This window comes from Cyprinus carpio, chromosome A23 (assembly GCF_018340385.1).
Source record: "Cyprinus carpio isolate SPL01 chromosome A23, ASM1834038v1, whole genome shotgun sequence".
Taxonomy (NCBI): Eukaryota; Metazoa; Chordata; class Actinopteri; order Cypriniformes; family Cyprinidae; genus Cyprinus; species Cyprinus carpio.
This window is the reverse complement of record NC_056594.1, coordinates 15,074,815-15,088,045: the sequence shown is the minus strand read 5'-3', so window position 1 is coordinate 15,088,045 and position 13,231 is coordinate 15,074,815. Positions and strand designations below refer to the sequence as shown.

The window sequence follows — 13,231 nt, the reverse complement described above, 5'->3', positions numbered from 1 at the left end:
TATAAAAATTGTGCATGAAAGGATGTCCTCACAATAAGATTAAATAGTTCCAAAAATGTGAACAATAACCTAGAAAAAATATTACTAAATAAGGTAATTTTCTAATGGCTGTACTGCGTAACTTTTGTGAAGGTACCTCTCTAAAACATGACGATGGGAGTTAGATGGGATTCCTCGAGCAGCGGTTAAGAGAAGCATGTTCATCTTCATGTTCAGTTTCCTCTGGTTCTTGTGGTCTGGTATGGTGAGGCGTCACCTGTACAAGACAAACAATCACACACCAATGAGGTGAATCTCTTATTTAAAGTGTTTTAAGGTGGAAAAAAGGTGCATGGGCTCATATTTGTATTATAGTATTTCCTAAGATCTTTGTCAGTGGCTAAGAATAAGTGGACTGCAGTGTTGTGATACTGTTAATGCTTTAAAAATCTATAGCAGTGATCTAATACTCAAGCTCACAGACGTGTCTCGTCTTCTAGATACTGACCAAAGACCAGAAGGACTTGAAGAAGATGATGACGGATAAGGCTGAGCTGAACCTCACTAGTAAAGAACTAGCTGACCCTGATTTTCTGGAAGAGAAGTCTGTTTTTGAACCAACCCCTCGAGATAAATCTCCTTGCAAGCTCTTCTTTTGGAAGACCTTCTCCTCATGTTAAACTGGAAAACAGAACAGACAACAAATGAGTCTGCTGAAATCTACAGTCCTGCCTTTGCAGTTGAATAAATTGTATTAAGATCAATGTGTATGCCTTGGCTTCTGCTGTTCCAGTATTGTATTTTATGTCTAACGACTTTGAAACTACTTATTCTCCAAAAAATAAAATGGCCGTTTGCAAGTACACTTTATACTGTGACATCCAAGACTAAAATACTGTAATAAAAGTTCTACAAATCCCTTCATATCAGTCCTACCTTCAAAATTATAAATAAAACCGCTATGCTACGTCATTATAGCTTTGCTTAAGAAAATCAAACAACCGTCACTGTGACGTGTCGTCGTTATTAATTGAAGGTTTGGCACCACCTAACGGAAAAACAAAGAAACTTCTTCCTCGTGTATGTGGCTTGAATGTGAAGTGTTGTTGTTGTTGGTTTGTGGTATTTTGATACATATGTCAAAAGCACTTGGTAACTTGAGACAGGGTATACGGTCTTAAAGAGATTTTCTGGGTTAAATCAAAGACGACCGCGTTACTTTGTACCATATTTGATTATTCAAACATAACTTAGCCCCATTAAATACTTTTTCAAAGAAGGTCACTTACGATAGAAGTAAACAGGACCCAGTAGAAAGTTTAGTTTTGCTGACAAATGTTATGTTGACATCAGACTAAAGAAAAAGAATCGCTTTTAGCCAACTTCGTTGTCATGAAGACGCAGTTAATGCAAGTAGTCCGGGTAACTTAAGCACGTCCGCAGAGGTGATCTGACTTCTTATACTTGGAACGGAGGGTTTGACATACCGTTAATTTTAATCCGAAGGGAAACAAAATGTTCTTCTTGCATCTGTCTGGATTTCTAATTGTCCGAAAGCCTTTGAGTTTGATACGTCTTCACCTGACATCAGATGAGTCTACTGGTAACAATCGTAGTACTTACCTGTGACAAAATCTTCATCCGCTCAGGAAAGTAGTCCCACCCAAAAAATGGCTTTCATTCAATTAAACTTTATAACTCAAATAATACATGTTAACGTAAAGATTTAAGATATTAAAAAAGATGTCTACATTGCAGGTTAAATCCAAAAAACAAGGACTTTAAAGTTTATTCTTAAATCGTTAAAGTTAATAAAATTCATTGTTTATTATCATATTCAGCAGTTATTTATTTCAAGGTTAAACTATCTGCAGCTCTGCTTGTTAAACTGATATTCCACAAACAAGACAAACAGCAAAACTACTAAATAGTATGTTTGCGTTATACTAAAAACTAGTACTCTGCATTGTACTAAATCAGTAGGTTAAATTCAATGCATGTTTTTTCACACTTCAAATCACCAACATTAAATGTTTACAATTACACAACATTTCTGGTAAAAATAAAAAGAGATACATTTCCTCTGTGTATGTTTATTAAGTGTTTTGGAAAAAGGAAATCCTGCCAGTGATTCAAGTCATTGATAGCAATGTAAATCCTATCTGTTCACCCACAACAGAACACTGTATGAAAAATAGGCCTTTTCAACTTCCACTACACTATATTTACAGTGTGACAGATCATGTAAAAGCAATCAAACAAAAGAAGGACTTTAACGACTGCATTGACTTCTTGCGTAAAACAGAGCTGGAAATACACAAGCATGAACATGAAGTCATTTGCAATAGGACTGATCCATAAACACACTGGTTTAACTTTGCTTTTAGATTGCCATGGACTGTCTTTAGTCATGCACTCCGGCCAATTGGGAACCGTCCATTGAAATTTCAATAAAAGGAAATCCAGGGAAATCTGGTTACAGTGAAGTGATGTAGTCCCTTTTCAGGTTAAAGGCATACAGCAGCAGTCTCCCACAGAAGAACTGTGTGAACTTCAGTCTTCAGCTCTCCCGTTAGTGACTTCACTCATGGCTCTGAGGTAAACCTGGGCCAGCCGAGTCCAACGTCCCTATACATGCGAATTAAATAAGTGTTTGCAATTCAATTAATGTCTTGAAGCAAATAAGCCACTATCAAAATAACTAGTTAAATTATTTTTTTATTTGAGTTCCCTTAGATTCACAAAACATAAAAAGCATTCAAAACACAACAAAATCAACCTCTTCTTGAAGCATTCTTCGCTTTCATCAATACATCACCCCAGTTAAGCCACTCAGAGCTCACGCTCGCCCTCATTCACCGCACACTCCCAGAACCCCCCCACAGACAGCATCACATCACGTTCACACATGAGTTCAGTAACAGTGAGATCACACCATACACAGCATTCACATCAAATTATTAAGCAAGAACACATACTTAGTAGGTCACTTAAACATTTCACTATTTTTTTTTTTAAATGCAGCTCTTTAAATATGATTGCAATATAAGAAAGGGAGGAAGGTAGACAGAACAAGAGGGACAGAAGAATGTAAATGAATGTCCTTCTGATGGTCTTACAGAAAAAACTCTCGCTGCTTTCGTTCACACTCGTTCTTCTCACAGTCAAGTCGCTTTTCGCCATCGCACACTTGCGTTCAAGTTCTCTCTCTCTCTCTCAGCGCGTTCGCTCATTCAGTCTCTCACTCGTGGCGCACCAACAATCCATCACCATATCACTCTCAGCTCTCAAAAAAGCGGACAGATTTCATCCATGAAAAAGGGAAAAAAAGACAACACCCACCGTCTAACACAGTATATGCAGAGTGAAGCTGTGCTCTTTGATGGCAAAGCATTTACACATGGGAAGAAGGGAACTGATACTGAGATCGCTCGAACATTGCGGCCAACGAGGGGCTTCTTCCCGGGAAATTGGAAAAGAGGTGATGAACTGTAGAAGAGATTTATGAAGGCTTGACCATAAAAAACGTTGAGGGAAAAAAACTGCAGAGAACACAACTCAAATGGCTTTCCACATGGAGCACATTTAAATGTACTGTACTTTGAGAGGGCACTGAAATGGTAAGAGATGCTCAGATATGTGGGCAAAATGAATGCCTGACACAAAATAAATTATATTTATAAGGAAAAAAAACAAACTTATAGTGTTCATTTCATTTCTAACAAATTCAACCACTCTAAATTAATCTTAAAGAGGAATCATTATATGTATTCAAAGAACATTCAGTTTTACGAAATCAAAGGCAAATATTTAAGGGACACAATATCTGACTAAACTTTCTTCTTTCAAAATACTTACCATATAATCTAGATATAAGGATACTTCGAGACCCAATTGAAATCCCTCTACATTCCCCAACTGGACTTTGTCTCCATGCTAGATCCAAAACCGGAGTTGAACCCACTTCCTGTGCCTGAATTGGTTCCCGCCCCCCACCCAAGACTAGCTGAGCTGTTATAGTTATTGCTGCCTGGGTTGTAACTCGGGTTATGATCTCTACTACCGCTGTTCTGTCCGCTAGGGGTGGTGCCAGAAGCGGCTGTCTGATTCTGCTGATTGGCCAGCATTCCCATCATGCCCCAGCTACTCTGAAGTGCTGCCTGAGCAGCTGCCATCATGGCTGGATTCAAGCTAAGGGCCCCAAAATTAACATTGCTGTTGGGACTGCGACTACTACCAAAGCCCTGCCCCCCAAACCCCCCAAACCGCCCACGATCCATCATTTGCCTACTATTATTGTGCTTAGGCTCAGCGTTGGAGATGTGCACACTGGTTCCTTTAATGATCAGGTCCTCACCGCACAGGGACTGGGCAACCTGGAGGAAAACAACCATGTGTTGATTTGAGAAGAGAATAAGGGCAAGCCAAATAACGAGAATGAAAAAGACCAGAAGACCAACCTGATCATCAGCAAAGGTGACAAAGGCAAAGGCTCGGAAAGGTTTGGGAATGAACACATCTGTGACTTCGCCGTACTGCATAAAAAACTGTCTAAGCTCATCGACTGTCATGTCCTCGGTGCAGCGGCCCACAAATACTTTCCTGCTTCTCATAGGCTCATCCGGGCCAGCCTGTTCCAGGAAATACTATATCATTTAATAGAAAACAGGGTCTACTCATGCAATGTTCACAACAGCAAGGGCATCACAAAACATTTGAAACATGAAATGTGTATATGTTCAAATTTAAACCATTTAATACTTATAAGTGCAAGTATAAATTATCAAAATGTGAACTATGTGTGGTATTACGTGGCATTAGTGTTGCTGAAATACCTTTGAGTTTGGAAGTTTGCAGTCGCACCATCTTCCATCAATCATATGCCGCTGGGACATGACTTTTATTTGTGTTTCGTAGTCTGTAAATCTTACAAAGCCAAATCCTTTGGAATTTCCAGTTTTTGCATCTCTTTTCACCTGCGGGAGCAGGACATGCATGATATTTAAGGGATGGTTCACCCAAAAATACTCATACTTTTCAAAATCTGTATGACTTTCCTTTCTTTGTCACCCCCCCCCAATGTCCAAAATTTTCTGTGTATTTAGCATTTCAATAAAAAATAAAACCAAACACAAGAGTACTTTGAAAACGTCTAAGGTCTAGGTAAGATTGGAATAATTTACAATTTCAGTCTGTTTTCCGACACAAAGCTATTGTACAGTTCTAAAAGACTTTTATAATATTGCAGAAAATGATTATTGCCTACTGCCATGATGCTTTTTTTGTCATTTTTGGAGCTTGACAGACTAAAAAGCCCTTGGCAGTCCCCATTCACTTAAATTGAATGAAAGGGAGCAACATAAACATTGTTCAAAGCAAATCCTTTATGCTTCACAGATGAAAACCCATCATATAAAGGTGAGTTATATAAGAGGGTCATCATATAAGAGGGTGAGTATTTGTTTGGGGTAAACTATTTAGTGTCCACACTAACCTGCACCATGATCACCTCTCCAAAAGTGCTGAAGTAATCTTTAAGGTCTTGCTCTGTTGTTTTCCATGGCAACCCAAGCACAATCAAATCTGATGTCTTCTGCACACCTCTCTTGATCTTCACAGCCGATGCAGCATCCATTTCATCCATCTTCCTCTTGTTATCTGTATGGTATTTTATTATTATAGTTACTTGATTTATTTTAAGACAATTAATTAGATTTCATTTACAAGCGCAATATGCATTAGTAGTGGGAAAACTGGGTGAATGAATGATATAAGACCATATTTTTTGTGCATCAACAAGCCCCATATTATTTGGTCACTACAATCAAATAAACCCAATACTACCAGATCTGATTTTACCTTTTGGATAGTTGACCACGTACACCAGATTGCCCCAGTCTGATTCGGGTGCATGAAGAACCCCCTCCACTAGTCGGACCCCTCTCATGCACTGAGACACGGGGCTACGGTATCTAAGGCCGCAGGCACCGGGAAACTGCGCGGAGACGGTGGAGAGCAGCACGGTGCCGTCTTCCTCGGACGGGATCTCCATCGGCTCCTCGTTCTCGTCCTCCGCGACGCGAATATAACACTCAGTCATGTTTACACCAAGAGCGCGAGCTGTGCTGACAGCTTCAAGATCAATAATTCAGCTATGAGACAACAAACAGGGCTGAAACAGAAACTAGGACACCGGAAAGACCTCAGAAGTAAACACAACCACAAATTGGCTGGCAACAAGTCTGATGTCTAATGTTTACGTGCGACTTTTGTCAAATAATGCGGGGCGCCATTAGCTAAGCTAAGCTACTTGCTAACCGCTCGCACGTTAGAAATGAATGACGCGTCGCGTCGCACCCTGTTCCCGCCAATTTTCACGGTGTACAAACACCTAGTCATCGACTGTACTTGTTTATCTACCTATTGTGATTACAACAAGCAACGTAAAGTAATAAAATAACAAAAACGTGTGGACTAATGCATCCAGTTGCCGTTTCGACCCCCTAAACTGATAAAATGGCCACCAGATGCGTCACTGAAGGAATGACATCATCAGTTTGGAGCGTCGCATCACAGCACATAGAGGGGTTTGTACCACTGATCTATAATATAGAACATATATAGATCAGTGGTTTGTACACGTAATATGTTTACTTTTTAAACGCATAACGTAGTTTGTGGTGTACTGTATCAGGTGGTGTGATTTTGTCGTGCCTGTTCATGATCTTGTTGGACTGGTGGGGTGGTTATTTCTATTTAAGGAGGTTGAAATGATGTCAAATATACAAGAATCCACTGTAGTGTTGAAAGCTTCTCCTCGTATCGCATCTTGCAGGTACGTTACATCAGATTTAGAACAGACAAAAGCACTGGAAAACAATACAAAGGCCTGTAATATTACCAGTCTGCACCTGAGTTGATTCAGTGAAATAATCGATCTATTTATGACAAAACTATTCAATAAATAAATAAAATAAAAATTGTAATAACTTGAATCACCTAAAAATATTGTGTACTTTAATAGCTTAAAACTTAAAAAATTGTGATCATTTTGTCTGTTTTTTAATACTGTAAAATTTTATTTTAGTTGAAAGGCTTTATCATACAATGTCTGGTTTCACTTTTGGAATCCGAAATGGTTTGACTGGCCATCTCATGGGTGTTGTTAGGACCTACAGTTTGTTTGTTTTTTATAGTTTTGTAATGGCCAAGAATGACACAGCCAAACATAATGTAGGCTAATCAATATATCATTCTACCTATAAACATGCAATTTTATATCCCAATCATAAATGAATGAAGGTTTACTATGCTGTAATCTTGCATAGTTCTTGAGTACAACTGTTAACTCGTGAAGTGGCCAGGGCATTTTTATTGGAAAAGGTAAAGCCTCATGTGAGTTACAATGAGTGAATGAAAGAAAGAGATTTTTATTCCCACGCAGGTGCAGGTTTCCCTCCTTCCACTGCTTTTTTCACAGTTACATACGTGTTGTATAATTTAATGATGAAGTGGGTCAGCCTTGCTCTCACACTCACTTGTAACCTAAAAGGCCAAACACAGCTGACTTGTTAGCATTATAAAAGCAGTTGTATCACATAATTACAAGAATCCACGTTACACTATATTATACACTATTTTTCATATTTTGCACTTTGATATAATTGATATGTCATTTATACTAATTGTAGGATAAGACTGACAGATTATTCTTTATTATTTGGTTAAGATCCAATTTATGTACTTTATAACAGAATTTTCTGTCTGTAAAACACATTTTATTGGATTGTAGTGCTGTTATTCCTTTCAGGAAATACTGTTATTCTGCTGGAATTCTAGAAATAGTTTTTAATAAAGACAGTGCACCATCAATTTTGATTAAAATTGCATATTGAACATCTTATATAATGACTTTGATGTTGACAAACAAATAAAAATAGTTTTTATAACAGAAATGATAACACAATATTATTTAATGTATTTTTTGTTGAAGTAATGATAAAAATTTTTTTTATAACAGAAATGATAACCTCTAAACGATGTATAAAATAAGTTTTATAAATCTCTTGCTCTTTTCAGTGGGTTTGGTGTCTAAGGAGAATCTAAACGATTTGTTTAGTTAGAGGTCAGAAAATGTCCTTGTTTGTCACTGAAACATATTTGCTTCTGCAGTGTGTTGCTAATATAAACATTGAGCCTTTTTTTCACTGTATCTCAGAATAACATTAACATTTTGTAGTGATTTTTCAGCATGGTAATTATGTGATTGTGCTAAGCCTGCTGAAGAGAGTAAGTCGTTTTGGGGGCAGGACTCAGAAGTTAATGATGAAGTGTCCAGCAGTGTCAGCGCCTCCTAACAGAGAATACATCCAGTGTGATGGTGTTCAAGGTTACCAGAGAGATCCCGGTGGATAACAGGAATAATGTGCCAATATGTGAGGCTATGAACATTTGAATGTATGTAATGTGGAATGTTCCTTAAATTATTTGTCCAATCAGCTTGTCTGGTCTCTGGCCTTGAGAGGGAGTCTGGTGGTGGCTTTGGAGGATTCCAGTCTTATTCAAGTAAATGTTGAAATGCACAAACCAAACACAACAGTTCAGGGGAGAAGAAACATCATCTTGAGTCCTGTGCAGGTAAGACTGCTGTCAGTTTGTGGCTGTGAAAATTTTAAATAATTTATCAACAGAACACATATACATCTTTTATATACAGAAAGGGAAAGGAGGCGTTCATTATTTTCTATTTGAGGAATATTTTTGTCCCTTTCTCTTGCATGTTTGCAGCTGAAAGCCCTTGTTAATAATTTTTCTGACCCCTGTTTGAACTAGAATTTACTAAATTGTGCCACCTAATGGTATGTAATTGAATAGCATATTTTTGGATTTGTGCTAGAGTTAAAAATATACAAACTGGCTGAAGAATTTTCTGTTAACCTCATTTAATCGATTGTGCGCTTTAAACAGTCGTTTGTACAGAGGTTTATTTTCATTAAAAGTCAACTTTTTTTTTTTTTTTTTTAGGTTTTCAAATCTGAAGGACATTTCTTACCTCTCAAACTGGTCAGTGGGCATTACGCCTACAGCATGGAGGCGACCTGTCCAAACGGTTAGTTATTATGGTCATATCTTAGCACTTATCATCTTTATTTTTAATTTTTTTTTATATCTTACATATTTGAATAGCCATTCTGCATGTTTCTTTCAGTGAACAATTTGTCGTCTGAAGACATGGTGCTGCATGTCTATAAACGGCGTATGGGCTTGACCAGAAGAGGTGGATATCAAAATGAGACCCTGTCAGTAAGCTCTGTGATTGTGGAACAGACTGACACATTCAACTGGTCAGAGACAACTGACTTTGTGCATCTTATCATTCCCACATTCAACAGAAAAATGTTAGCTGTTTATAACTTTAAATATATACACATTACTGTTCAAAGGACTGTTTGAAAAAAATCAATACTTTTATTCAGCAATGAAGGCTAAATTGATAAAAAATGACAGTAAAGATATTTAAAATGTAATTTTATTTTTTATTTCAAACAAGTGCAGTCTTTTTAATCTTTATATTCATCAAAGAAAATGTTAAAATTGATAAGAAGTTTTCTTAAGTACCAAATCAGCAAATTATAAGAGTTTCTGAAGGATCATGACACTGAAGAGTGGAATAATGGCTGCTGAAAATTAATCTTTGCCATCACAGGAATAAATTACATATATTAAAATTGAAAAACTGTGATTTTTATATTATAAAATAATTTTTTTTGTGTGTTATCTATTTATATATATATAATTTTTTTTTACATATATACTGTGTGTGTGTATATATAAATTTATTTTATTTTATATTGCATCTTAGAGCTTTCAAATAATGATTTTTGCATTTTGATTTCATTTTATTTAGAAATACATTTTTATAGTTTATAATTTGATAAAATATTGTAATTGGCTAAAACTATGTGATTTAAAAAAATATATTTATTCTATTTTTTAGGAGTGCATTGATCAGGCAGGTGAAAAACTTCAACAAAATTTCTACAAGATAGATGCTATTCTCACCTTTAAAGAGACAACTCAGACGATGCACTGGACCATGGAAAACACCTCACCTTGTTCAGGTTATTTACTTTTCGACTCTCTGAGTCCTCAATCAGGTATTTAAAACTACAAATTGCTACAATTGCTGTTTTTCAGAGATGTTACAATCACACCTCTATTTAACGCATGATGACCCACAAGAAGCTAATGTGGCAACACTTTCATCCGAGGGGATTACAGACAAGCCAGAAGTTCCTGGTGATTCCAACAAAGAGTTTTCTCCTGTGCAACCAGAGATGTCTACAGCATCACAGACAGCAGATGAAGAAACCAGTATAACCTCAGTACAAATCCAGCAACTCCAAACATCTGATGCTCTTAGTACATCATCAACGGAGATAGTGACAATATATTCATCTGTGCATTATTGACTGTGAGGGGCTGCAATGCAGAACGGTGCAGGTACCAACTGCACACGTGTCAGTGATTTTCCAAACAACACTATTACTATTGGAAGTCCATTAATCACAACAGTTGTAATCACAGTTTGAAATACAGCTACACATTTAAGCACCATTTTCACTCAGACTGGGATTTACAACACAACAGTCAAGTGGACCCATGCATCTTCTCTGCTGACAAGCAAAGTGGCGTTGGAATCACATGTGGGGAATGATTACATCTAAGACTGCGTTGGTCGTGCCATTTAAATACAAGCTACTGTCTCAGAACTCCCTCAGCTGTGTCTGTCACGTCCCAGGAATAAATGTGGTGTCTAGAATTAAAAAAATTGGAGTTAATTCATCCCTGTCACTTCCCTGAATGACAGAAAGGGCCTGGCAGTTTAGCAACTGGGGCAAAATTCTTAGCTCTCTACTTTATTTCCTTACGCATATTGTAATATTATAGTGCCTTTTAGTACAATTTCTTTAATAATTTGTAGTGTCTGATTATTTCGATTTATTCAGAGCGGTAAAGATTGTTTATTTACTACACAGCTCTCTCCTAACAGAGATACTCTATTCTAATTGGTCAATCACAACATTCATATCACTGCATATCCGTTCGGTTGGTTAATAATAATTCTAAATACAAAAAAAAGTACAGTATTGATTACTGTATGCTGCCGTACATAAAACAAATTGGACATTTTGTAATTTGCTTGATATACTTTTAATAAATAATAATAATAAAAAATAAAAGATTGAACATAATTAAATCATTCTTTTAATTAGTTAAATATTTAGACATTTAACAATTACATACTGGCATTTTTTCATGTCTCTTGTATCACACAGCGGACTCACTCACTTGTTTCTTACAAATGCAACTGGCTCTATCTTCTGTCTAAATTATTGATACTAGTAAAAATGACTGATGAATGACAGTAATATTTCTGTAATATTGTTGCAGTGTTCAGTTTGTAGATATATAGGTATTTTAAATAGTGCAGGTTTCTTTGTGAGAAAATAAAACAAATGACAGATAATCTTATGACTGATATGTGATCTGGATTAATACACAAAGTGTTTATTTACTAAAAACCCATGCTGTGTTTGTGTTCTGGATGGCCATAATGTGAACCAGAGATGCTTTCTTGCTAAATCCTTCCATGTGGCATCACTCTACAACACGAGGGAATTTTTTTAATTTATTTATTTTTTTTTATTCAGGGATGTGAACAGTAATTGTAGCTGTAATTATTACGTGTACATCTTGTTCCCTTTAGTTATAGGTACAGTAGATGCGGACTAGCTCTCAGTGGCAGTATGAGGAATAGCCAGAAGAGGTCAGTGTTGTTCAATGTTTGGCTTTTGCAGAAGATTCCAGGTCACTCCAAGGCAGTGAGAAACGTGTCTAAAACTTAGCATTTTGAGGTCAGTATCATTTGTTCAAAACGCATATATATGTGTGTGTATGTGTGTTTTATGCATATGCATGACTGACACTTTATGTGCTTAATTTTTTTTTTTTTTATATATTGTTAAGACATAAATAACTCGACATTGATGTACATTCTTAGATTTAGTGGGAAAACAACCTCAGATGTGAGGTTAGTTAATTTGCCTTTACTATGCAATTTCCCATGCTTGAATGAATTCAATTAGACTTTTGAAAGGGCAGGTCATTTTAATGTAACATAGTCAAGATATTCTTCTAAATTCTAAACATGTGGAAGAAAGACCACTGACACTCATAAAATTTATTGTGATTACAGCCTCGATATTTGAGCAAACTAAAGAACACCCTTTGTCATCCTCATCTTGTTAATGTCTAACAGTATGTGTTCTATATTAAATGACAAAACAAGAGCACATTTGTATGCATTGGATATTGTGTCCTCTAGAGCTTTGCACTCTGGCACAGTGTAATTCTCACCCAGGGGGTCAGAGGGGGGCCACGCTGCTAGAGTTTTCTTTGGCATCTGTTGCATGAAGTTGTGAACAGGAAACACAATAACAGCACAAAGTGCACCAACATCTCAAGTCTTTCATGTGGCTGTTCTGAGCCATTATATTATTTGTGTAGGCTTAAAAATTCTTTTCATGTCCCCCTCCTTTTCTTTTTCATAGACATCTGTGAGATGTCTTTAAGTGTCATAATTGATAACGATATGAGCTAAACATTCACACATTAGCACAACTTTGTTCTTGCAGTGTGTGTGTTTTTTTTTAATATAGAATTATTACAGCCCTCCTTTGGAATAATAATAATACTAACAAAATTCACAAAGAAACTTTAGTCAGTGTTAGTGTTTATATATATATATATATATATATATATATATATATATATATATATATATATATATATATATATATATATATATATATATATAATATTTAATTTGATTATAACTGTAACAATAAAATATTTATAAATATTAACAGTAACAAACATTAATAATGTTCCCTTTGACTTTAGATAAATAAAGAAAATATTCTGCGATTAAAATAGAAATGTGTGTGTGTGTGTGTGTGTGTGTGTGTCTGTGTAACAAATTTAGAAATATAATTCTAACTGTACAAATATATTTTTTATAATATATCATAAAAAAATTCTACAGCTAAATATATAAACCTACAAGTTAGCTTTAAATGTGTTTCAAATGACTTTTGGTATGAGTATATATATATATATATATATATATATATATATATATATATATATATATATATATATATATATATATATATTATACACATTAGTG

General features: G+C 35.9%; 2 protein-coding genes across 8 annotated transcripts; one reads left to right on the top strand and one right to left on the bottom strand.

The window, feature by feature from the left end:
- Positions 1 to 2,056: 2,056 nt before the first annotated feature.
- On the bottom strand, positions 2,057 to 6,498 carry tardbpa (TAR DNA binding protein a). 5 transcript variants are annotated; one of them, XR_002012829.2, is made up of 7 exons: positions 5,839 to 6,496; positions 5,474 to 5,637; positions 4,815 to 4,955; positions 4,440 to 4,625; positions 4,271 to 4,355; positions 3,322 to 3,468; positions 2,057 to 2,607 (listed from the first exon to the last, which is right to left on the bottom strand). XR_002012829.2 is itself a non-coding variant. In XM_019078115.2 (6 exons), the coding sequence occupies exons 1-6, from the start codon at positions 6,077 to 6,079 to the stop codon at positions 3,374 to 3,376; spliced, it is 912 nt and encodes a 303-aa protein (XP_018933660.2). In that variant the 5' UTR covers positions 6,080 to 6,496; the 3' UTR covers positions 2,680 to 3,373. The 5 variants fall into 5 exon arrangements, 3 of the variants coding, with proteins under 3 accessions (XP_018933660.2, XP_042569265.1, XP_042569264.1); XR_006153326.1 differs by having other exon boundaries at positions 4,440 to 4,610; XM_019078115.2 differs by lacking the exon at positions 2,057 to 2,607 and having other exon boundaries at positions 2,680 to 3,468.
- Positions 6,433 to 12,332, top strand: LOC122135097 (uncharacterized protein C1orf127-like). 3 transcript variants are annotated; one of them, XR_006153328.1, is made up of 6 exons: positions 6,433 to 6,566; positions 8,479 to 8,616; positions 9,004 to 9,088; positions 9,188 to 9,377; positions 9,977 to 10,100; positions 10,177 to 12,332. XR_006153328.1 is itself a non-coding variant. In XM_042713332.1 (6 exons), exons 1-5 carry the CDS (start codon positions 8,403 to 8,405, stop codon positions 10,026 to 10,028), a joined length of 477 nt encoding a protein of 158 aa, XP_042569266.1. In that variant the 5' UTR covers positions 8,086 to 8,402; the 3' UTR covers positions 10,029 to 10,100; positions 10,177 to 12,332. The 3 variants fall into 3 exon arrangements, 1 of the variants encoding a protein (XP_042569266.1); XR_006153327.1 differs by lacking the exon at positions 6,433 to 6,566 and adding an exon at positions 6,677 to 6,814; XM_042713332.1 differs by lacking the exon at positions 6,433 to 6,566 and adding an exon at positions 8,086 to 8,414.
- Positions 12,333 to 13,231: the final 899 nt, after the last annotated feature.

What these genes read in the sequence shown, in the direction of transcription:
- tardbpa (XM_042713330.1), bottom strand. Translation starts at nt 6,079, where the DNA reads ATGACTGAGTGTTATATTCGCGTCGCGGAGGACGAGAACGAGGAGCCG. An exon ending in GAGAGGTGATCATGGTGCAG is followed by an intron (nt 4,956 to 5,473) that starts GTTAGTGTGGAC and finishes CTGCTCCCGCAG; the next exon opens with GTGAAAAGAGATGCAAAAAC. An exon ending in TCACCTTTGCTGATGATCAG is followed by an intron (nt 4,356 to 4,439) that starts GTTGGTCTTCTG and finishes GTTTTCCTCCAG; the next exon opens with GTTGCCCAGTCCCTGTGCGG.
- LOC122135097 (XM_042713332.1), top strand. An exon ending in GGAGGCGACCTGTCCAAACG is followed by an intron (nt 9,089 to 9,187) that starts GTTAGTTATTAT and finishes TGTTTCTTTCAG; the next exon opens with TGAACAATTTGTCGTCTGAA. An exon ending in CCCACATTCAACAGAAAAAT is followed by an intron (nt 9,378 to 9,976) that starts GTTAGCTGTTTA and finishes TCTATTTTTTAG; the next exon opens with GAGTGCATTGATCAGGCAGG.